The sequence below is a fragment of the Neofelis nebulosa genome, chromosome 16 (assembly GCF_028018385.1).
Source record: "Neofelis nebulosa isolate mNeoNeb1 chromosome 16, mNeoNeb1.pri, whole genome shotgun sequence".
Taxonomy (NCBI): domain Eukaryota; kingdom Metazoa; phylum Chordata; class Mammalia; order Carnivora; family Felidae; genus Neofelis; species Neofelis nebulosa.
Window position 1 is genome coordinate 7,009,316 of NC_080797.1, and position 23,111 is coordinate 7,032,426.

The 23,111-nt window shown below is 59.1% G+C and overlaps 1 protein-coding gene across 2 annotated transcripts; it reads right to left on the reverse strand.

The window, feature by feature from the left end:
* Nucleotides 1-93: 93 nt before the first annotated feature.
* Nucleotides 94-22,646, reverse strand: ELAC2 (elaC ribonuclease Z 2). Of its 2 annotated transcripts, XM_058704889.1 has the most exons (24): nucleotides 22,346-22,646; nucleotides 21,715-21,765; nucleotides 21,518-21,588; nucleotides 20,726-20,790; nucleotides 19,606-19,663; nucleotides 18,364-18,432; nucleotides 16,844-16,951; nucleotides 15,886-15,944; nucleotides 12,831-12,889; nucleotides 12,670-12,742; nucleotides 12,003-12,115; nucleotides 10,300-10,395; nucleotides 9,377-9,515; nucleotides 9,210-9,295; nucleotides 7,447-7,565; nucleotides 6,003-6,099; nucleotides 4,291-4,429; nucleotides 3,838-3,876; nucleotides 3,607-3,716; nucleotides 2,532-2,631; nucleotides 2,343-2,463; nucleotides 2,157-2,235; nucleotides 1,464-1,608; nucleotides 94-933 (listed from the first exon to the last, which is right to left on the reverse strand). In XM_058704889.1, exons 1-24 carry the CDS (start codon nucleotides 22,576-22,578, stop codon nucleotides 697-699), a joined length of 2,466 nt encoding a protein of 821 aa, XP_058560872.1. In that variant the 5' UTR covers nucleotides 22,579-22,646; the 3' UTR covers nucleotides 94-696. The 2 variants fall into 2 exon arrangements, with proteins under 2 accessions (XP_058560872.1, XP_058560873.1); XM_058704890.1 differs by lacking the exon at nucleotides 16,844-16,951.
* Between the last annotated feature and the right edge of the window lie 465 nt (nucleotides 22,647-23,111).

A 23,111-nucleotide genomic window follows, 5' to 3' on the forward strand; every position in this document is an offset into this window, starting at 1 on the left:
ACACAAATAAATATCAGACTCATCTTTGAAGATTCCCTCGGTTTCCAAGCACTAACCTCAGCGTTGTTAAATCCCACAAGGAGGGCAGAAATCCCACAAGGAGGGCAGGAGAGCCAACTCAGGGTCGGATTTCTCATGACTCCGGGGTGGTGAGGGGGGTCTCCCCCGAGCAGTGGGAGGACCCGCGTCTTCCTGAGCCGGCACGGCTCGACTTCTGTCAAAATCCAGGGCACAGAGGGGTGGCCACTCCCTGGGGACAGGCTCCAGAGGTCCTCGCCGTCACCGGAGCTGACTTCCAGGTCACCCTGGGTGCAGGGTGGGGAGACTCCTGCTCAGAGGTGTTAAGAGGACGAAGCAAAGCACTTAGGTTCCACGCGGCATCTTTACTGGGTTCTGTCTTTGGAAGTGGTATTTCTGGAGTCTCGGGCACTCACGTCCACGACGCAGCGTTCCTGGGACACGGCTTGCCTCGGGTGTGCAGATAGAATGCATTGGCTGCAGCAGGCGTGGGCACGCCATTTTTCGTGACTTCCTTAAAAATTGGCTTGTACCGAATTCCAGCTGTCCGTTTTTCCATCCGGCAGCCTCACGTCCCAAGGCCGGGCTGGGCCCCGCCGAGGGCCGCCCAGGGGGAGCAGACCCGGGGCCACCACGCAGAGGATGCCAGCCTCCCGAGTCCGGTGTCGCTCTGGGCCTTCACTGGGCCCTGACCTTCTTGCTCTGAGGGCTCTGCGGCTGCTCCGGGAGGGCCCGTTTCTGCTGGGGCGCCCCGTCCTCGGGGCCACCCGCCTGCTCCCCAGAGAGGAGGGCCGCCCGCGCCAGCCGAACCCCCCGCTTCTCCCTGCGCCCCTCCATCTCCTCGATGTCGCCAGCAAACAGGGCCTGGAGCGGGGCGATCAGCTTGGAGACCGTGGCGGAGTCCCCGAAGCAGACCTGGGAGGGGAGCGGAGAACAAGGACGTGCGTCAGGGTCAGCTGTGCCGAGGGAGCCCTCTGCCGCAGCAGGTGCCGGCTCCCCCCCCCCCCCCCCCCCACATTCCTACCGGCTTCCTACCACCCTGCCTTCCTACCAGCGGGAGGAGGACAAGGCCGCGGGAGGAGGAAGCCCTCTAGGGAAAGGGGCAGGGACGCCCCGCTCGTGGCCAAAGGAGCAAAACCGCACGGGGGTCAGGAAAGGCAAGGCTGTCCGTCCTCACTCAGAGGGACCAGAGGCCCCAGGCTGGCTTCCTGGCCAGTTGACGAGAGAGAACACCGACTCCCCAGCAAGTGCCGAGGCGCAGACGCGGCCGTGGGGACGGCCGGGCCTGACTCCTCAGGGACTCCAGTGGCCAGAGACCCTGGTCCAGCCCGAAGGCCCCGGAGAAGGTCGGCCTTGCCATCCTGCCGGGGCAGGCCATGGCAGGAGGATGGACAGACCCCCCCCTCCCACCCGGAGCCCCCCGTGCAAGACCCACATGCACAGACCTTCATGTGGTCAAAGGCGATCCCCACTTTCTCGTTGAAGCCGGGGCTGAAGAGGGGGACCTTGGCGTAGCGCTGGCTGAAGTGGGTGAGCATGGTCAAGCCCGCGTTCATCCGCACACCCACGCCGATCGCCTGAGACGTGGTGCTGCCGACAGAGGGCGCACGTGAGGCCGGCGCCCAGCGGAGGGAGACGCCGACGCACACAGGCCCCGGGTCCCCGGCGCGCCCCGGGAAGGCCGGGTGGGGGCGGGCTCCTCCGTCAGCGCCCCTGTGCCTACAAACTCTTCCTGACGGCCGGATTCTTCGCACACGCCCCCAAATGGAGCCCAGGCCGGGGCTGGCGTCAGGGCGCCCGTCCTGAGGGCAGCGAACGGGCAGGGGGCTTCTCGCTTGGGGTACATACTCTTGTCACAGCAACAACCTGCGACCCAGGCGGGCCCGCACTTCCCCGGGCAGCTCTCTGCCGTGGCTTCCGTTTCTGCCACCATATGCGCAATACTCGATCCCCACCCCGGCTAGCGCCTGCCTGGACGGCGCTGCAGAAATGAGGGCAGAAGCCCCCACGGCCTGGTGGGAAGCCAGCTGGCCCCGTGTCACGGTCCCTGGAAAGCACAGTCGTTCCCTTCGGGGCTGGCGCGAGGTGGCTCCGAGTGCCCCCGGGGGAGAAGGGAGCGGCTCATCAGTCTCCCCTACCTGTGCGTCTTTTCCACGGCCTCCTCCTCCAAGCCGTCCTCCAGCGTGGCCTCGTGTATCAGGAGGGTGGCGTCCTTCCCTAGAGAGGAAGCAGCAGACACTGGAGCAGAGCCCTCTACCTGAGAAACGCTGGGTCCCGGGTCCACACCGCCATCCGTTCCCCCGCCCACACTCGCCTCCACTCACCCATCTGGACCAGAGCCTCGCAGGGCATGGTGTCACCGGAATAGACCAGCTTCCAGCCGGACGTGTGGACCAGCGCACAGCCGAAAGCATGCTTGCAGTGCCGGACCAGGCAGGTCTGAAACTGAAGGAGCGGCTGAGCAGCCTCTGGCTGTGCCCCCGTCACCCTCCCGCCTGCGGGCGCCCCCTTACCTCTCCCAGATCACACGCTTGCAGCAGCGAACCAATCAGCCTTTCAACCTCGGGGCTGGGCACCTCTGCCCCTTTCTGAAGGCATTTGGCGGGAATCAGGCTGGGAGAAGACAGAAGGGTTTAACGGCAAGCGTGAAAAAAAAAATGTCACGCGTTTTTTAAATTATTTTGAGAGAGGGGGTGCCTGGGTGCCTCAGTCGGTTGAGCGTCCGACTTCAGCTCAGGTCATGATCTCGCAGTTTGTGGGTTCAAGCCATGTGTCGGGCTCTGTGCTGACAGCTCGGGGCCGGGAGCCTGCTTCAGATTCTGCGTCTCCCTCTCTCTCTGCCCCTCCCCTGCTCATGCTCCGTCTCTGTCTCAAAAATAAATAAAAACATTAAAAAAAAAATTATTTTGAGAGAGAAAGGGAGGGCAAGTGGGGGAGGGGCAGAGAGAGAGACTATCCCAAACGGGCACTGTCAGCGCAGATCCCGACTCATGGCTTAATCTCACGAACAGTGAGATCATGACCCGAGCAGAAATCAAAAGCCGGTCACTCAACCGACTGAGCCACCCAGGTGCCCCTGGGTGTTACCTTATGTTATGTTAACGTGATTCAAAGTACAAGTGTCTGGCTAGAAAGCCCCAAAATCGTTATTGTACGGAAAGTATTTAAATCAGGAACTAAGAGAAGAGAGTTGTCGTTTGAAAAGAGCCAAACCAAGCCCCGAGGCCGCCTTAAGAGACCTCGCGGATGGAGGCTACAGTGAGGGGACCGACCCCAGGCACAGGGACTCCCTCCCCGGGTCGCCTGTGTGTCCGTCGGCCCCTGCTCGGGCGCCGGGCCCTGGGCCGCTTTCATGGAGAAGTGCGGGCGGAAAGCTAGGAACTAGAACAGAACCGAAAAGAGGCCTGGGCTGAGATGCGACGCGGGACATCGACACAGGCGCGCGCGGGAACCGTCGACGGTCCCTGTCCTGGAGTCAAAGCACCCCCACCCCGTCGCCCGCCGCCGGGGGCCCAGTCCCGGGGAAGGCCGCGGGGTCCCGGCGTCTCGCGAGGGCCGCGGCCGAAGGCGGCAGCTGCCGACGCTCACCTGACGTGGTGCAGGATCCGCTGGCACTGGTGGTGGTACTGCTGGAGCCAAGCCCTGAGCTGGGTCGGGGCGACCACGGGCAGAGGGTGACACGGCTTTCCCAGAGATGCCTGAGGCAAGGACACCCGAGGGAGCGCCAAGTCAGGGACGGGAGCTCAGGGTGACAGGAGATGTGGCTGAGGGGTGGGCCAACCAAACTCAAAGGACAACAGAAGTGCGCGCGGCACTTACCAGGGCTCGCTCCCTCTGCAGCAGAATATTTAGCAAGCCCTGCAGGGGGGAGAAGGGGACACGCGTCAGCCACGTCCGGAGTCCCCTCCGCCACGCCTCGTCTGGCTTCTGGCGTCCTCCTCTTGCAGCCGCTCCCACCTCCCTATCAGCCACAATCCGTGGGCAGCGTGACCAGGGACAGGGCAGGGGTCTGGGGTCCCCACTGGCCCTGGGGGGTCCCCACTGGCCCTGGGAGGTCCCCTCAGGGCAGGCTCCTGGGCCGGCAAGCCCGGTGAAGGCTGACAGCGGGACCTTGTCCAAAGCAGTGCACCGAGCGGAGCGACCGCACCAGCGAGAGAAGAGCCAAGGCCCTGGGCACATCTGGGCACAGCAGGAAAGGAAGCGGGTAGCGCGGGCCAGAGCGGCGCCTGCCCTCCGCCGGGGTCCCTCCGCCGGGGTCCCTCCGCCGCTCACCGTGTGGTGATCCGCGTGCAGGTGGGACACGAACACAGCGACGAGGGTGCCCAGGACCCTGTCCACCTCGTCTCCGTAGTGACGGCACAGCTGCCCGAACGTGCCTTCGCCACAGTCCAGGAGGAGGGACCTGTCGGGGCTGTGGACGAGGGTGACGGTCACGTGGCCGGGAAAGGCCCCTGGGGCCCGCAGGGCTCCCACGTCCGGAAGAGGCGGGGCGAGCGGCTGCGTCCCTCCCACGCCTTCCCACACCAATCGTGCGCTGAGAGGCCGAGCCCGACGCCACGGCAACTCCGGACGCCAGAGCTCATCACACAGAGGCGGCCACCGGCCACGGAAACCCCTGAACACACACAGCACCCAGGGCCACGCGGATGCTGGCGCCCGGCTTGTGAAACGGGAGGACAGAAGCATCTACTCGCAAGGAGGCCCCTCGGGTTATCGGAGCTGAACCCGGCAACGGCCCCCGCGGCCGCACCGGCGCCGGGCACGGGTGCGCACGCGGGGCAGCCGCCCGCTGTGCTTCCGGTCGAGCAGTCCTGGCCTCCTCAGCCCGGGCCGCCCCCTGCCCGGCAGGGGCAGGACAGGCAATGACCGCCGGCGGCGCAGGGGGGTGACCGGCGGAGGCCCCGCTACTGCCGGGGAGCCGCTCGCGGAGTCGGGCCCCGGGTGCTTCCATCCCGACGGCCCGTCTCAGCCTCTGCCCCGCGGGGAGAGGCCAGTCTCCCGCAGGCCTTCGTCCTCCTCCGGGAGGGGCCGTCCGGCAGGGGGCGCTGTGGCCGGGCTCCGAGGAGAAGCCCCAGACACACAGACACGTGACCTTCTGGGCAGGGACCGCGTTGCGGAAGCGCCTCCGGACGAGTCGCGTCAGGCTCAATGCCACTGGGGGGGGGGGGGGGGGGGGGGGGGGGGGGGGGTTCGGGAGAAGCCCCTTCCACGGAGCCTCTCAGCCCCCAGAGGGAGGCCTGGCCCCCTGACTGCTCTTCCGGGGTCCTACGGAGTCCGTCCCAGCTGCGCGCACGCTTGAGGTCAGGGCGCGCCTCGTACGTGCCGTGCGCACTGGACACGGCTGGCATCCGAGACGAGCACGCACAGTCTCAAAGCGGGCCCGGCCCCTCACAGTCTGACTTCCTCCACGGACGCATCTGCAGACGCACGGCGAACACGGCCCGGCGCCCGGGTTAACTTCTCCGCGGGCGAGGACGCCAGCCCGACCCAAGAGAACCGAGTCCGGGGGCCGAGCACGAGACGGGCGCACCGGCCCCACGGCCGCTCCACGCACCAGCAGACACCAGCTCGGGGACAGCACGGCGCGGCGATGAAGACACCGCCTCACACTCCGGAGCTGCCGCGACCGACGGTGGGAACTAGTAGCCTCTCTGAGCGTTGGTTTACCGATCAAGGCATCGGGTGGGCATTGCTTCATAGGGTTAACGTGAAAACTCAAGCGAGTTGGTTTCTCAGCAAAGCGCACGGCAGACGGCAGGGCCGGCTATTTTCCTCAACAGTGCAGGGGACGAAGCCTGGTGAGTCGCGGAAGCGCCAGCTACTGAGGTTAATCACGAGACGCATCAGCGCCCACGACTCCTCCCCCCGGCACTCTGGCCGAGAGGACGCCCCATCTGCCCCTGGGCCGGGCGGCGGGGCAGGGGTTCTGTTTGGGAAGTCGGGGCGGTGCCCGGCGCGGGAGGCGGGCTCCAGGAACGCAGTACCTGATGTTGACAAGCGTGGCGCTGACGTTCCGAATCTTCATCGGGATGGCAGACCCCGTCCCGAGGAAGACGATTTCTGGATACTGGCTTCCATTCTCTATGGAAAAACACACACAAGAAAGAGCCCATTTCTGTGGGTCCAAAGTGAGCCGGCACTCAGCCACGAGGGGCGTTAAGTCTCGCTTCCCAGGAGGGGCTGCGGATCCCACGTGGCAGGGCCTCAGGAGGCGAGGCCCCCCTCCACTGGCTGTTTGGGCGTCAATAGCTGTCTGGGAGGAATGGCAAATAAATCCCACGGCCCTTCCTTGGAAAGAAGTGCTCCTGGTCCTTTACAAAAGGAAGGGGACTTTACGCTGTGAATCGTTTACCTCAAGGGGCGGGTTCTGCCTGGCATCCAGCTCTTCCCACCAAGAGCTTTACAGGGGACACAAGCAGGCTCGGAGGGGACGCACGGCACGCAGGTTCTCTCCAGAGGAGGCGGAGCCAGAACCAGAGTCTAGAGAGACTTGATGGTTCCGAAGCCGAGGCCCCTTCCGTGGTGTCAGCCAGCCTGACCAGCTCCACGTGCACGGCCAGGAGCCTGATCCGGGTGGATCTTTCACACGCAAACCAGAAATGCAATCACAAACCCAAAGCGGACAGACGGGAAGGCTACTTCTGGGGACGCGAGCCTCTATACCCGCCCAGGCAAACTTCCGTGCAGAAACTGTAGCCGGCGGTGGGGTGCCTGTGTGGCTCGGTGGGTCAAGCATCCGACTCCGGCTCAGGTCGTGATGTTGTGGTTCATGGGATCGAGCCCCACATCAGGCCCTCTGCTGTCAGCGCAGAGCCCGCTTCGGGTCCTCTGTCTCCCTTTCTCTCTGCCCCTCCCAAGAGCACACTCGTGCTCTTTCTCCAAGATAAACAAAAAACAAAAACAAAAACTCCAGAAACTGCAGTTGGGTGGAAGGCCATCTGGCCCCATGAACGTCCACCCGGTTTCTGGACCAGCGTTCTCCGCTTCTATCATTAGCTGAAAAGCACCCTAGAAAAACCAGCTCCTGGAGCAAAGGTCACCAAACTGCCTCCAACTGCTCTTGCTGACGGCACAATGGGGAGTGTCACCCAGCAAGGCGGGCGTCGTGGCCAAATCTCTTGTGGATCCTTAGCAAAGCCAACACCGGATCCCGAGTCGGCTCGGCCAGGGTTCAAAGCTCTTTCCGGAGGCCGGCAGGAGCTCCCAGGCCCGCCGCACACAGCCACGTGCTTTGTAAAGAATGGCCGGGTGCCATCACCAAACACTCTGATGTACCTGGTCTTGGCGGGAGGGCAGGCGGCAGGCACGGGCACCGGTGTTCTCAGAGAACACCCGCCCAGGTTAGAGGGTGCCTGCCGACCTCCTACTTAGCGCTCCGAAAACACCAGCAGCCAGCAGAGGAAGGCCGTTCTGGGGTCTTCCGCTCACCTGTGGAGGTTGGGCCGTCCTGCACAGCCTTCCGGTATTCCTGCACACTTTCCTGGAAGTTGGGGAGCTCCAGGGCCTCGGCGATGAACTCCTCAGGATTGCAATTAATAACCGCGTCCCTGCAGGGAGAAAAGCATCTCAGGTGACCGGCCCGGGCATGGCCTCAAGCAGACACCCAAGTGGATGTCTGGAATTGACTTATGGACGTGACCCGCAGAAAGTCCTTCACATCAAGAGTGAAGGCCAAGTGCCTGAGACCCCGGGCAGTCCTGTCCTCCTGCTGTGTGGACGCTTCCTTCTCAGCCTAGTCGGGGGGGGGGGGGGGGGGGGGGGGGTGGTCTCAGAGCAAGTTCTGAATAGCTTCAGCCCCTCACATCTCAGCTCAAAGTCTCACGAACCCGGCACGACTGACATTCGGGGCAGGGTCCTGCATGCCACCCCGACCTCCACCCACTCGATGCCACTGGCAGCCCCCAGGCCCTCCCGGGCTGTAACCACGAAAAACGTCTCCAGACGTTGCCTGACGTCCCTTGGGAGCCAGAGGAAGGGAGGGGAGAGGAGCAGACGGCCCTGGTAGACACGTACAGCCCACGAGCAATGGCTCGCATGGTAACAAGTCCTCAGAGCCCAAGAACCCTGTGGAAACGCAGGCCTTGACTGATGCGTTTCTAGCGAGGCCCCGGCGATGCGACGTGGCTGGTCCCGCCACGCTGATAGGCAAGGCTCCGTCAGCGGCTCCCCACCCCAACCGGGCACTCGTGCAGGGAGGCCGGGCCCGGCTCCCCAGAATCCGACCCGGGAGGCCCGGGACTTGCACCGTGCGTGGGCATGAGGCTCATCTGGGTACCGGCTGGGCTCAGCTTTATGAACCTTGTGTGCAGAGGCTGACAGCAGGCTCCAAAATCTGAAGACCGCACGGTCTGTAAAAATCCCGAGCACTCATCACAAGAGCACACGGTGTGCAGTCACAACACAGTGGACGGGAAGCTTCAACTCGCTCAGGATTCGCTTGGACGTGAGAGATGTGTGGGTGGGAGGCACTTCCCACGGTACTGGCTGGACTGGTAGAGGCTTTCCTGCCGGCAACTTAATGCTCACCGGGTGCCCTCCGACCCAGTAACCCCACATCTGCGAACCCCCGAGGAAACAGAGTTCCCCTCAGACGCTTGCCTATAAAACACTCAATGCTTCAGTAGAACAACACAAAACTAGAAACGTCTAAAATGAACAAACACCCCATCTGCAATGCCATTAGAAATCCGGTTACCAAAGACCACGTAATGACTCAGGAAAAGAAAGACGTGTCAGGTCACAGATCCACAAACACGCTTTTCAAAAGATACATTCCCTGCTTGTTCCAATTTAAAAACAGAATGTTAACCATCAATTTCTCTCATCTCGGGGACGAGATGATGGGTACTAATTTTCTCCATCAAACACACGTTACTTGTCTGACGGAAAACAAGGGACACGTATGTGTCCCTGTCATCATGGGGGAGACTTTGCAAAAGCTTCATCGCTGGCCTCATCCTCCCGCCTCGACCCAAACCAGAGCCGCGTGTCCTGGTGACTTTGCTCTGGGACGCAGCCGCCCCCGTTCATTTACTGCTCGTCCGGGGCTCATCTGCAGCAGGGACAGAGTTCAGTGCCCGAGACCAGGCCATGTGGCCTGCACAGGCTGCGGTATTCACTACCTGGCCCTTCACGAGAAGAGCCTGCCGCTCCCGCTCTAGACCCTTCCGTCAGCTCAGAGTCGTCCTGACCTCTGCCACTCCCTCCGAGGACGCAGCTGATACTTGAGGAGGCACTCGCCCCGGACGGTGGGCACACGGGAAGCCGGGACTTCCTCCTGGAAGAGACAAACCCCACTGCATGGAGAGAAACCGAGCCGAGGGGCCGGGCTGGGCTGGGGGACCGTGTGGGGCACTACCTGGCGGCAGGGGGTGGCGAGCGGGGGGAAGATGTCGGGGTGGATGAGGCTGAGCTGCGTCTGGATCTTGTGGCTGCGGAGATTGTGGACAGACGAGCAGCTCTCGTTCAGGACCAGGTGCTGGGCGGCGGGCCCGAACCTAAGGCAGAGACGGCGTGTTCACGGTGCCCTGCAGGGGGGACCCCGCTGCAGGGACAGCAGCGACACCAGTGCACGTAGGTAGGTGGAGGGGCTCAGAGAAAGGAAGTTGCACTGCTCTGCTCGGAGTCCAGTGCTCTCTGCGGACTGGAAAGAGCCCGGAAGAAACCAGAAAGCTAAGACGTCGGGCGCCTACGTAGGGACTGGGAAACAAAACGGAGTTCAGGGTAGAAGAAAAGGCACCATAAAAGGAAAACAGACCACGTGTGTTAGGGCTCAGGCCCTCCTCCAGGAACAGAACGTGACAACCAACCGGCTATCCAGGAAGGAGCGGAGGGGGCGCCTGGGTGAACAGGGGGCTGGGGGGCTGGAACCCCACCACGTCACTCTGCGCTCAGAGTTTAGCTCCGACACCACCTGGTTTGGCCCCGCCTGGTGCTGAGCTGGGCCGGCGTGGAGCGCCCTCTTCTCCCCGTCCGGAGCATGGGCAGATGGCCGCTCACGGGACGGAATGAAATAGCGAGGCACCAGCACACTGCCTGTCACGTGCTGGGTGTCCAGTGACCTGAGGCTGCTGTTCTACACTCGCCAGTCTCTTCTTTAGGACTCGGCCACGGGGTCATCAAGAGCGGGCGGTGCTCACTGGGACACCGAGTGCGCGGGGACCCCACTAGCTGCTGGATGCGTGCGCGTGGCGCCACCTAGTGGCAGCTGTTCCCCACGCGGGGCCCAGGTGTCTGCCCGGGGGAAGGAGGGGAGGACAGACGGACAGCACAGGGTCCTACCTCTCCATCCACTGCTGGTACCTGGAGTCCGCGAGCACACGCTCCGGGGCCATGTGCACCACCAGCGCCACGGGGGCCTCGGCATTTCCCTGGTACCTGGGGGGAGGGGAGAGCGGCGTTTTGCTTCAGACAGTGATACAGGCTCACAACGTTCACAGCCGGTGCCTGTGCAGCCGTGGGGGGGGGGGGGGGGGGGGGCGCGCTCGGCTTGCTTTCCGGGTGGGTGAGCACAGGGAGGGCGCTGGTTGGCTCGGGGGCTGACCGCCGGGCCTTCCCGCGGGCGCCGGACACAATCCCCGTCCCCTCCGGCCACAGGGGCTCGGACCTATGGAGCAGGACAGAGGTTCTCCAGGCCTCTTCTTGCTCCGCCCCCCATCTTTCACAGCAGCTCCCCCCATAAATCTCGGCACCTCCAGGTCTGCCTTACTGCCCGCCTTCCAGTAGACCCAGGGCACAGGCATGGGCCGTTACAATGGTCTGTGATTCCACCGTCCAGAGAGAGAGGCTCACTTTCTAACATGCTGATGCATTTCCTTCTAGTTCCCATAAAAAAATTCACACAGTATTTTTAACCTGTCCTTCCCTTCCGCGCACACACATGCACACAGACAGACATACGGACAGCACACACACACACACACACACACACACACACACACACACAGAGCGCACGGGGTCGTGTGCTTAAACCTCACAGCACTGCCTCAGTGCACGCGCCAATCAGCTCACAGGGACTCCAAGTAGCTTTGCCGCCACGGCATGACTGAAACACGAAGCCTGTGCCAGCCGGGTACCCAGAGTCACCCAAGGAGAAAAAGCGGGTCTGAGGAAGAGCTTCTCACACTAACCTGAAAGAGTTCGAGCTGCCCCAGAAGGTCTGTTGTGATAAGCAGCATAAAATGACTGAGTGAAACACGTAAATCAGAATTAGGAGCAGGAGAAATACACGCAGAAGAAACCACGAGGAACGGGAGAAAGAGGAAAGCACAGGCGTGTGGGGCAAAGCTACCCGGGATGACAGCCGACCTGAAAATGGGCCCCGCATCTTTGCACGACAGGAGACAACGGAGCCCAGGCCACCAGAATATCAGAACAAAGGTGTTCCGAGACTAAGGTTCCATCCCTTAACACAGACCCCTGACCAAGACTCTCACACACGTCAGACCTGCCTCAACAGATTCAATGCAGGCAAGTGAACAATTTACGAGCTAAAAATAGTCCAGGGGCGCCTGGGTGGCTCAGTTAAGCATCTGACTCTTGATTTCGGCTCAGGCTCATGGCATCGAGCCCGGCAGAGGGCTCCGTGCTGACAGCACAGAGCCTGCTTGGGATTCGCTCTCCCTCTCTCTGCCCCTCCCTACTCACGCGCACGCTCGCTACGTCTCTGAAACATAAATAAACTTTAGAAAGAGAAAAAAAGGGCTGAAAACAATTCTAGAACGTGTCCTAGACTTAGCACCCTAACCAACCGCTGCTCTAGTCTGCAAGGGCTCTCCGGGTCTCAGTCTTCCCTAATTTCACTCACACGCTCGCGTACTCTGTAAAGCCCGCCGACTAGCAGTCCCTTGGTCAATCCTGCCAGCAGGGGCCTGACCCCGGCACTTGGGGCTGGGAGCATGGGCTTCCCGGACGCGGCTCGCTCCGTGCCAGGAGAAAGCACGGGCCAGGCAGATGCCCTCCTCCACCCCGACGGCCCTCATCACCTCTTGAAGGTGGCGTTCTCGCAGATGGGCCGAATGAATCCTTCGTCCGGACACTCCACCACAACAAAAGCAAGGCCGGGATCTGGAGGAGTACAGATCTCTTCAGGCAAAATCTGCAAAACAGCGGGGCGATGACTCTCTCCGAGGGCAGAGCCCCAGCTCAGCAGACATGCAGGGAACTGCCAACCGCACAGAATCCCTACGGAACACGCACGGACCAGCGGGAGGATCACCACCCGCCCCCTTCCCGCTCGTGCTGCTCCTCTACACGTACGCAGACCTGGAGAGGGCACTTCAAACCCAGAGTGGCCATGAAGCCGGGGCAGGACAGTCAAGGTTCCCTCGGGTGTGTGGCCGTTGGTTCTGACATTCTCAGACGCCAGAGAAAACACCTTGGTTAAGAGCACGGTGGTGGTCTTTTGGGCCGCGTGCCCCAAGCCCACCCTCAGGGGGTCTGTCGTATGTCCGACAAGGGAGAGCACCCATCCCGTGAAGAGGAGGACCCCCAACCCTAACTAGATGCTCTGCATGTACACCCAAACGTGGCCAGCGTGAACACGCTTCCCTCAAAGTGAGCTCTGTCTGTGGGGCCCAGGCCAGAGCACGGCCGTCCCACGTTTGGGCCCCCACGGGGACTGCGGACACATCATGGAAACGGGCGCCTCACCTCCCTGCCCTCGTAAGTGACGCTCCTCCCGTCCTTGACAGCAGCAATGATGGGGGCGATGGCAGCCGTCCCGCTGAAAAGAGGAGGCCAGCCACGGGTGAGCCGGGCACTGCGGGGACACGGGCCCCCCGCCCACCCCCCGGCCGCCTGGCCACACTCACACCGGGAGGCCCAGCTCCTTGGCTTTGAGCACCAGGAAGTTTCCTTTCTTCACGTGCAGCTGCCACAGACAGAACGCAGACGTCATCTCAGTGAGGGAGGAGGAAGCTCGGCTTTAACCACTTTTCTTGGGTTTTAATCACCTTTCTGGTTTTATGTTTTTAGTGTGTGTGTGTTTTAATGTTAATTTATTTTTGAGAGAGCGAGCGTGAGAAGGGGAGGGGTGGAGACAGAGGGAGACAGAAGATCCAAAGCAGGCTCCACGCTGTCGGCACAGAGCCCGACGTGGGGCCCGAACCCACGAACCGCGAGATCATGACCTGAGCCGAAGTCAGACGCTTCACTGAGCTGCCCAGGCGCCCCTGGCTTTGCTCTTTAATTTCGGTTTCTTTCTTACCGCTTGATGACGCACTCAGGTCCGGTTATTGCTTTGAAATGAAATACACCATATCCCATGCTATATCCTGAAGAAGTCACTGATTCTCAAATACTTTAGGACTAAAAGCTGAACGACTTAAAACCCAGCACATTACTTCCTGATGTTAACTTGTTACAGATTAATAAAATGCAATCCATTTCCAAATCAAAAGTATCCTTCAAGCATCCTTGAGAAGAAACAAACACCTTTCTGTCTGATATCCCGTACTTACCATTTAATAGCTAACAGGACGTGACCAGAACCTTGTCTAACAGAAATGATCGCACAAATCCCTACAGGACCCAGAACCGTGAGGGCAGTGATAGGCACTTAACGCGGGAGTGATCTTCCCCCTGTGGTTTTCGCAAACCCGTAACAGGGAGCTGCTTTCATCCTGGAGAAAAGTTGTAATGAAAAATGCCCGACATGCTCTTACCATGCCGGAAGGACAAACAACAAATCCCGCCCCCAAACCTGATAGTCACACTCCTGTACTTAAAAAACATGTACGTTCATTCTACGGATCTACGTGTTTCATATGTAATAATAAAAAGTCAGAAACGGCATAAAAACTTAATAAATCTTTGACTACGAAGTTCCACTTGGTTTTCATTTTCTTCCTTAGATCTTTAAAAGGGAAGTAACTCTGAGGGCAAAGCCTCCAATTTGGATCCTTGAGTCTTACTGGGATTCTAGAATTTTCTAGCTCGGCAAATATTACCCTAGATGAAGGATTACAGCTTTAGTGCATGTAACGCAAAGATGATGAGCTCAGATGACGGCTTCAGACAGCATCGTCTGTGATACCGTGACCTTCCCTCCACAGACCCTAATGGGCTTCAGGATGGAAACTACGTCTCTAACATTTAACAGGGACTTGCAGACTAAGGCAGGCAAAACCCCTCCCTCTACTCCAAGCTGACTTCAGCCCACAAGAGACATGTGCCCACCTGAGGGCGCGGAGTGTGTGGCAGGCAGCGGAGAAGCAGAACACAATCCCATGAGGCCCTGCGCTGGCACGTGGCGGTCTGAAGCCCATGCTCTCCTAACGGAGGACAGCCCGAGTCCCAGGCCCTCACACGTAGGGCCTCTTGCCTTCGACCTCCCACGGCCTGTACCAGCTCAGCTGTGCTGCCGTCCAAAGCCTCAGCCGGGAAGCAGCAAATTGGCTCCAGGAGGGATAAGGGCCCACAGGCTGATCGGTGAGAGCAGGGCCCAGACGGGGCAGCAAACAACAAAGGAGGGGACACAAGGGCCGGGGGGGGCCATAGCCCACAGCCTCGGGAACGGCAGCCCAGCAGTGGCCAGGTTTACAAGTGGGGGGGCGGCCCCACCACAAAGGGCACACTTCATCACGCTCCATGGCCTCTACTGAGAAAGGAGGGAAGGACCTCATACAATTTACAGATTACCGTATAAACCTACTTTAAAAATTGGGGGCACATAGGTGGCTCAGCATCCAACTTCGGCTCAGGTCATGAACTCACGGTTTGTGAGTTCAAGCCCCACATCGGGCTCTGTGCTGACAGCTCAGAGCCTGGAGCCTGCTTTGGATTCTGTGTCTGCCACTCTCTCTGCCCCTCCTCTGCTTGTGCTCTCTCTCAAAAATAAACATTAAAAAAAATTATTTTACTGCCTAAAAACTCAGAGATACCCAAGTAATAAGCCTATCGACAATAGTACCTAACTTATAAAACCTACTATTACTTAAATAAATTGACCAGGGCGCCTGGGTGGCTCAGTCCGTTAAGCAGCTGACTTCAGCTCAGGTCATGATCTCGCATTCAGTGAGTTCGAGCCCCACCATCGGGCTCTGTGCTGACAGCTCGGAGCCTGGAGCCTGCTTCAGATTCTGTGTCTGCCTCTCCCTCTGCCCCTTCCCTGCTTGCACTCTGTCTCTCAAAAATAAATAAACATTAAAAAAAAAATTATTTCAATCAGGTTGACAGAAGTGATACAATCAATGATCCTGCAACTGATAACGATTACTACTTGACCTTCCAGAAGTGTTTTCCCTGATTGGTGTTATAATTTGGATGAAAATTACAAACCTATTTTAAAATCAACATTACTTCTCAAAAACCAATGAAAGCCCACAAAAACACATGTAGCTTTACCACAGATTAAAGTGTTCACTACACTTAATAAAACTTTAATGCAAAGCCCTATTAAAAACAGGCCATTAGTCAAGTTTTTAAAATACTCTATTGTCATAAAATTTTCACAGAATCGGACCAACTTCAGATTTGCAGACGCAGGCCTCAGTGAGTGCTCGCCGGCATTAAAATGAGTCTAGTTCGAGTGGTTTAACAGGTACGGTAAAACCATCTGAACTAAAAGAGAGCTGAAGGAGTCTGAACGGAGGCCCGATTCCTTTGCAGGAACACAAAGCCACATTTCTGAAGTGCAAGACGGCTGACTGTTCCCAAGCACAAACCACATGTAGGCGGAAGGGCTCCGTTGCCGGAAGGGCGTTTGAAAGTACATAAAATTATAGGTGGCAGATGGAGACACAGGGGGTCTGTGCTCCTTCCGGGCACAGGGGACTCGGGAGCTGCCACCTCAGAATCACAGGGCAAGCACTGATGGAAGGTCACCACGCACGCTCACTTTTGAAAGCCCACCGGGGAGGCGCTTACCTTACAGACAAAGGCTACGACCAAGGACGGGTCCCTGCCACGCTTTCTCTGGCCGACACCTGAGGAAAACCGAATGTGGTCAGAACGAGGCCAGTGTGAACCTTCTCGGGCTTCCCAGGTGGATGGTCATCCGAAGTCTGGCTTTGTGCAAAATGGAACGGACACAACCGTACGAGACAAGGGTCAAAGAAAACCCTGGTATCCTTTCTGCGGCAGACATGGATGTCGTCCCACTGGCGCCGAGATCGGAGCAAACAGAAAATGCAAACTGCCCACCGGAAAAGCTAGAAATGTCTGGTGAAACGTTTCAAAAAATGACAGTGTACCCAGACGTGGAGAAGCGAAAGCAAACCGTAATGTGCTTTATAAACAAGTGTACGAATACGCGAACGAACTCGAAAGTCAAAGGCCTGCAGGGAAGATGCCCCTGTGCCACCCACACCAGGGTGGCACACAGGCCGGCCCTTCTGGGGCAGCAGACCCGACCAGGGCAGAGAGCGGAACGACCGGCCTCGCCCGCCGTGGTCCCACGCCTCCAACACCTCTACTCCTGGGATTTTCACTCACTTTCCCAGCAGCCTGTCGTTCTGGAGGGAAAGGGGCAGAGCCACTCACTGATAGGGCCCGTGGGCTGAGCACTTCGTGCACTCGTGAAAGATCACCTCGCGTTAACGAAGGCCGCGAGAGGCTGCGTACGAACCCATCTGCCGGAGCCTGCTCTCCTCCGGGTGCACGGAACACAAAGTTTGGGGCCCACCCAGGGTCGGGGACTGGCCCTAGAGCTCCATACGGCCACCTTCACCCTCTGCCCACGGGCCGAGTCCCACACTGACAGAGAAGCGCCCGTTTCACACACAGGCTTCTTACGAAAACAATTCCAACCTGCACCAGGACGGGGCAGCAGATAAAGAAGCCAGCGTTCTCGAGACTGCATGCTGTTGGGTTTAAATAGCATTACCGTCTGCAAGATGCTGCTCGTTTTCGGTGGATCCAGAATCCGAAGACTGCCCTGGACTGAGTCTTTCTGGACTCTGAGGTGGCTGGCGTTCTCCACACTTCTGCTCGCCTGGTTGGCATGGAAAACAATCAGACCCCACGCCACGGAGGTGAGCTCACGGCCAGGAGCCCGCTGTGCACACGGGTCAGTACCGGAGCGCCCACTAAACAGCCTGCCTCCTGTGACAGTGACCGGGTGCCTCCCCACCCGGGTCTCTGACCAGGCGCCACACCCACCCGGGTCTCTGGGCTGCAGGACCTTTTGATCCCCTTCCCATGTCTGCTCAGCCGAGAGCCCTGACCACAGCAGGGACTCAACAGTGTCTGCGACTGAAACGCAGGCAGGCAGCAGGCTGGTTCACACACCGGCGCCACCCTCCGCGAACAGACCTAGGCCGGCGGTGACAGCGCCGTGGGAGGGCCGTGACTTTGCAGCCAGTTAAGTCTCCAGGCCAGTAAAACAATTCGCCGTGCTAAGAGGCCGGCTGGGCCGCTGTCTCGCAGAAGCCCGCCCGCCCGCCCCCCCCCCCCCCCCCCCCCCCCCCCCCCCCGTGCACGTTCCTTATCGGCCCTAGGGGCTGGGACAGCCGGCCAGCTTGGGCCACACAAGCTCACATCAAAGCAAACGGTCACATGCCAGGAAGGGAGGAATAGAGAGGGACACACATCAGGCCCGGGGGGTCGGGAGGGGTCAGGAAAGAGAGGACATCTGACCAGGAGTGAGCCAGACAAGGCGGGCTCTGATGCGACCAGAGTCTCACTGGGCCCCAAGCATGTCTGCCTCTGCTCGAGACACACACCCACCTCCCTCCCGCACACACAGGGGCCGTGCAAGCTGCGTGTCCAGGCCAGGGCCGGGCTTCCCGGCCCCCTGCGGGGAGCTGTCTGTCATCTGTGTCCCTTGAGCACCTGGCCTCGCTGTCAAGGGAACGTCCCTAGTGCCCTGCGTCCTCCTCGCCATCAGCAAAACCTGGCCCGGGGTGTGACTGGCCAGACACAGATGAGACACACGTGGAGGGGCTTGACAGGCGGACGGTCTCTAAGTCAAAACCTCGTCGTCTGATCCTGGGACTCGCGAAGGTTCACGGGACCTTCTGAACTACTCACAACACTTCTATCAGTATTAGTGTTTATAAAAAACACCTTCCTAGCGCAAACCCCTCCAGCATCCCATCACGAAAGGAGTGCTTACATCCGTGGCAAATAAACCCCAAGCGATAAACGTGCAAAACTGACAGTGCAGATTACGATGTCCCAAAGTACAATCACGATCGTTAGGAGTCCAGTGTGTCTGGTAAGGTTGTAAACTCCTGAAGGGCAGGAACCGTCTTAATTCTTCCACTAAATTTCCTGATCGCATTGAGAACACAAAACCAGGCACACAAAGCCAGTACTCGAGCATTTTCTATTTTCGCACGCCCCTTTCCTTGCCCGGGACCTACATGCCTCCCTCCTCCCAGGAAACGGGGCTTTTGTACTCACTGTAGATGGGGACCTGGAAAACTGTCATGGTCTCATCCTTGTATTCGGGTGCCGAGTGGGGCCGCACGGCTGTATGAAAAAGACCACGGGGCAGTGACTGCACTGGACAGAGGCACTGGGGGAGAAAGAGCCTTCCAGATCACCAACCACAAGCAAATGGTTTCCCTTGGGATTCTGCTGGGAAGCTACACTAAAACCAGAATTTCTGAGTAAATTACAAATTTTAAGAAAGAAGCACCAATGTATTTTCATTGGCCAATACTACGCTAAATGAAAAAAATGTATTATCACTACCTGCTTAAAAAAAATTCTCAAATTTATTTTTTTTAATTAATTTTTTTTTTAACGTTTATTTATTTTTGAGACAGAGAGAGACAGAGCATGAACGGGGGAGGGTCAGAGAGAGGGAGACACAGAATCTGAAACAGGCTCCAGGCTCTGAGCTGTCAGCACAGAGCCCGACTCGGGCCTCGAACTCATGGACCGCGAAATCATGACCTGAGCCGAAGTTGGCTGCCTAACCGACTGAGACACCCAGGCGCCCCAACGATTCTCAAATTTAAAAGGCATATGTTAACACACGGCCTCGTGACACCAAAAGGAATGCATCATCACAGCTGTAAGAACCACCATCCGATGTGAAATAAGATGTTAGTGTTTCCATTGAAGATGAGCATCAGGGGCGCCCGGGCAGCTGGGCTGGGCGTCTGACTTTGGCTCAGGTCATGATCTCGTGGTTTAAGTTAGAGCCCCAAGTCGGGCTCTGTGCTGACAGCTCGGAGCCCGGAGCCTGCTTCGGATTCTGTGTCTCCCTCTCTCTCTGTCTCTCTGCCCCTGCCCTGCTCGTGCTTTCTTGCTCTCTCTCAAAAATAAATAAGCTTCAAAAAAAAACAAAAAACAAAAAACAAATGATGTTTGAAAAGGAGTGTTAACAAACCAGGGACGCAGACTGCCTCGGGGGCAGGGGCCCTGCTGGCATTGTGGGCTCCGCCTGGCCCCAGGAGGCCACCTGCCTCCCAGCAGAGCCCAGCTGGACCGAGTAGCATCTCTAGCCTCTACCTGGGGGGCAGGAGGGGGCGCACAGAAAAGCGCAACAGGCAAGATTTAAAAAATTCATCTCCTGTTGATGAAGCACGGGGTTTTAAGGTTTCACGGAGTCCAATTTTTATGGTTTCTCCTTTGAGGGACTGGGGCAGACAGAAGGCAGAAATGGCTGATCCCGAGTCAGAGGCAGGAACGTACCCAGGTCTATTCCCTTCAGCGGACCAGAAAATGTTTTGATAGCTTCCAGGTATTTTTCCTACAAAAGAGAAAGAAGGAAAGCAGCAGTTCCGGCGGCGCAAACGGCAACGGGCAGTATGCAGAGAAGTCAACGTAAAAGCCCAGTAAGTATTCCGAGCCACCTTTGCAGAAAGAGTCACGCGGTGGCCGCTCTACGCTAGAAGCCAAGGGTTCAGCGGTGAGCGGGGGACGCGCTCCCCAGCCTCGTGAGACATAAAATCCGGCGACAAAACTGAACCGAGGCAGAGCACAAACCCCCGGTGAGTGGCAGCCGTGCTGAGGGTCTGCAAGAAGCCCGTGGGACGCGGGGGCCGGGGTACAGCCGGTCCGAGAGTCAGGCAGGCTCCCCAGCAAATGTCCTTGCGACGGGGCTCTGGGGGCTCAGAAGGAAAGCCCTGGGACGGGAAGGGGCTTCAGGGAAGAGCTAAGAGGGGCCCGCGGAGCCCCAGCGTGGGGACCGGGATACGGAAGCCAAGGGTGGGCCAGAGCCGGGACCCACAGGGCTCCCAGGCCCTACTGCGGGGGCGGCACTGTGCGGGGTGTGACTTCCCTACCGGTGCGTCCCCACCGCGTGGCGGGTATGAAGCTGTCACGGAAAACACGGGTAGGAGACAGACAGCACGAAGGCCTCGAGGACAGACAGACAGATGGATTCGAGGCACTATTTTGGAGACAGAATTAACAGCACCTGGCGGCTGCCTGCCTTTCATGTTAAGAACTGGGAAATCACGATGGGCACACCACTTCTCGGCAGTGTGAAGGGGCTGCCTTGGAAGGTACGAAGAGGTCTGAAATGTGCGCGCACACTTGCTACCGAACACGTAAGGAGCTGGCTTAGCGCGGAACCCTTCGCAACTTTACAGAACATCACAGCCATCTGACAGAGGCAGAAACCGAGGCTCTAGGAGATACAGCGACTTGTGCAAGGTGACACGGCCTCTTTAGCTTGAAAGGCGGAGGGTTCACTCCACCGTCAGTTAACTCCCGAGGGCAACAGGCGAATTTGCAGAAACGGAAACGGCTCGCGACTCACATTAAAAAAGGAGGGGTTGGCCTTGGCAGCTAGTCAGGAGAGACTCACCAGCTGTGGAGGTCCCGAAAGCACACACTTTGGGAGCCCGGTTTCCTTTAAGGTGAGAATCATTCCTGGAAGGAAAGAAGGAAGGAAGGAAAGAAGGGAGGAAGGTCAGCCGTCTCCTCACCGTGCCCGGAAGCTGCCACCAGGGGGCGCACTCCTCGCTTAACCAGCTATTTATCTACTTGTCCTCGTTCAGGCTTCAGTCATCAAGGGCCACGTGCAGCAGTGACGCCTGCCGGGGGTGTAAGGTGACTGTAACCATCACCACTACACCCTCCGGTTTACTGGCACGTTTCTCCAGTCCAGCAACTCAATAAACGAAGTGGATGGTAACGCTTGGGAAGCGGCATGCGTGTTAAACTCTGTCCTTCTGACTCACAGCTTTTCACGCTGCAGCTGACTGGGCGAGCATAAAAAGAATTCCAGCGCGCAGGGGCCCCTGGGTGGCCCGACTTCAGCTCAGGTCATGATCTCAGGGTTTCTGAGTTCCAGCCCTGCATCGGGCTCTGTGCTGACAGCTCGGAGCCTGGAGCCTGGAGCCTGCTTCTGATTCTGTGTGTGTGTGTGTGTGTGTGTGTGTGTGTGTGTGTGTGTGTCTGCCCTTCCCCTGCTCATGTTCTGTCTCTCTCTCTCTCAAAAATAAGCATTAAAAAAAAAGAAAAAAGACTCCAGCTCCCGTGGGCTCAGAAGATGGGCAAAAATGAACAAACAAAAAACAACAACAAAAAACGAACAGGGCAGGCTAAAAATCCCAGACTTCCCTCCAGCCTCTAACTTCAGAAAGAATATACTTACCACACAGCCCCCCAACATTACACCAGTGCATTCGGGTCAGGAATATGTTATCCAAACGAGCCACCTTCAACCTAAGAAAGACAGAACACTTGAGCAACACAGGGACCCTCTGTGCTGCTTCAGAAGCACTCCTGTCTGTCACCTCGGCGTTCAGGGCCCACAATCACCTCCGCCCCAAGAGAAAACGGTGGACTCACTTGTGCTCCTGCATGAGTCGCTGGACGCCTTCTCCACAGTTGAAGAGATACCTACAGGACACACGTTACGCAAGACATTCAGGAGATGCTACTCTGTAAAAGCTCTGCCACCGTTTTACATGCTTTACTGTTCGCTTCGAGAAAAACACACGTTGCGCTCCTGGGCTGCATTTCTGGCGTGAAGATGCTGCTTGGGAACGAACCCTCCTTAGAGGAGCGGCGAGCAGGGGACTGGGGGCCTGTGTAGCAGGCTGGTGCTGGAGCGAGATGGGTCCTCTCCCCCATCACCTCACCAGACCTGATACCACCCCACACGCCAACCATGAGGTCCCGGTGTCGGGGCACACGAGAGGTCGTGCGGCCAAAGTGTGCCACGAGGGGGCTCGGGGCCCAAGGGTTGGAAAGAGGACGCTCCTGCCCAAGTGTGCAGCTCTCAGAGGCCCCCGGGAACCCCAGGGCCGTGGGGGTGTAGGGCATCTGGGACCTCCCCGCACCCCCCAAGGGGCCAAGCTCGGCTGCAGCAGCGGAACTCCCCACGGGTGACGCGGAGACACCGCAGCCCCAAGGGCGGGCGGGGCGCGACGAGGGGACGCCGCCTAGGCCCGGCCGGACTCCGGGGCGGCGCACTGACCGGTTGTACTCGGAGAAGACGTAGAGCGCCGCGCCCACGTCCCGGCCGCCTGCCGCCACCACCTGCAGGTACACGGTGTTCGGGCCCCCGGGCTCCCACGCCGCGCCACGCTTCTCCCGCGTGCGCAGGTGCCGCAGCGGGTCCTTGGGCGGCCGCTGGCGGCGGGCGGGTCCCTGCGACATGGCGCGCCCGGCCGCGGACCGCAGCAGCAGCACCGAGCGAAAAGCCCACATGCGCCGGCCTCCGCCCGCGCTCCTAAGGCTGCGGGTCACTGGGCTCCTGGTGCCCCCCCACGCCCCGCCCCTCCGCCCCGCGTGGCGGGCCCAGCCAATCAGAGCGCCGCGCGCCGAACTGCCCACCTACGCGGGGCCACGCGTCCAATAGCGAAGAGCCTTGCCCCTCGCGGCTTGTCAATTGGGGACGGCCATAGAGTGGGGGCATACTAGAGCGCCCCGGACGGCCCCGCCCCCTATCTCTTTCCGGCTTTCCCTGCGTCGATTCTTTCCGGAAACTGTTTCGCTTGGGGCGGGACTTCCGGGAGCGCAGTGCCGGAAAAAGCCCCCTGGCATAGGAGCCGATTCTTGGGAGTTTTCGTTGGGTGCACGGGGCGCTTGATCCCTTTTTCCAGGGGTCGTGATGTGCCCCGCTCGGCGAGTCAGCCCTTGGAACTTTGGTTCGTTCTTAGTTGTGGTGGTTGTTAGGATGAAATGTGAGGGGGTAAGTTCTAGAGAGCGTTAGCGTAGGTGCCTTCGCTAATTTTATTTCC

Bases quoted from the DNA above. Each gene is read 5' to 3' on its own strand.
- ELAC2 (XM_058704889.1), bottom strand. From the start codon at position 22,578: ATGTGGGCTTTTCGCTCGGTGCTGCTGCTGCGGTCCGCGGCCGGGCGC. The intron at 3,877-4,290 runs GTGAGCGGCGGA...TCCCCCCTGCAG, and splicing joins TGCACGCGGATCACCACACG to GGCTTGCTAAATATTCTGCT. The intron at 1,609-2,156 runs GTAGGGGAGACT...CTCTGTCGGCAG, and splicing joins GCCGTGGAAAAGACGCACAG to CACCACGTCTCAGGCGATCG.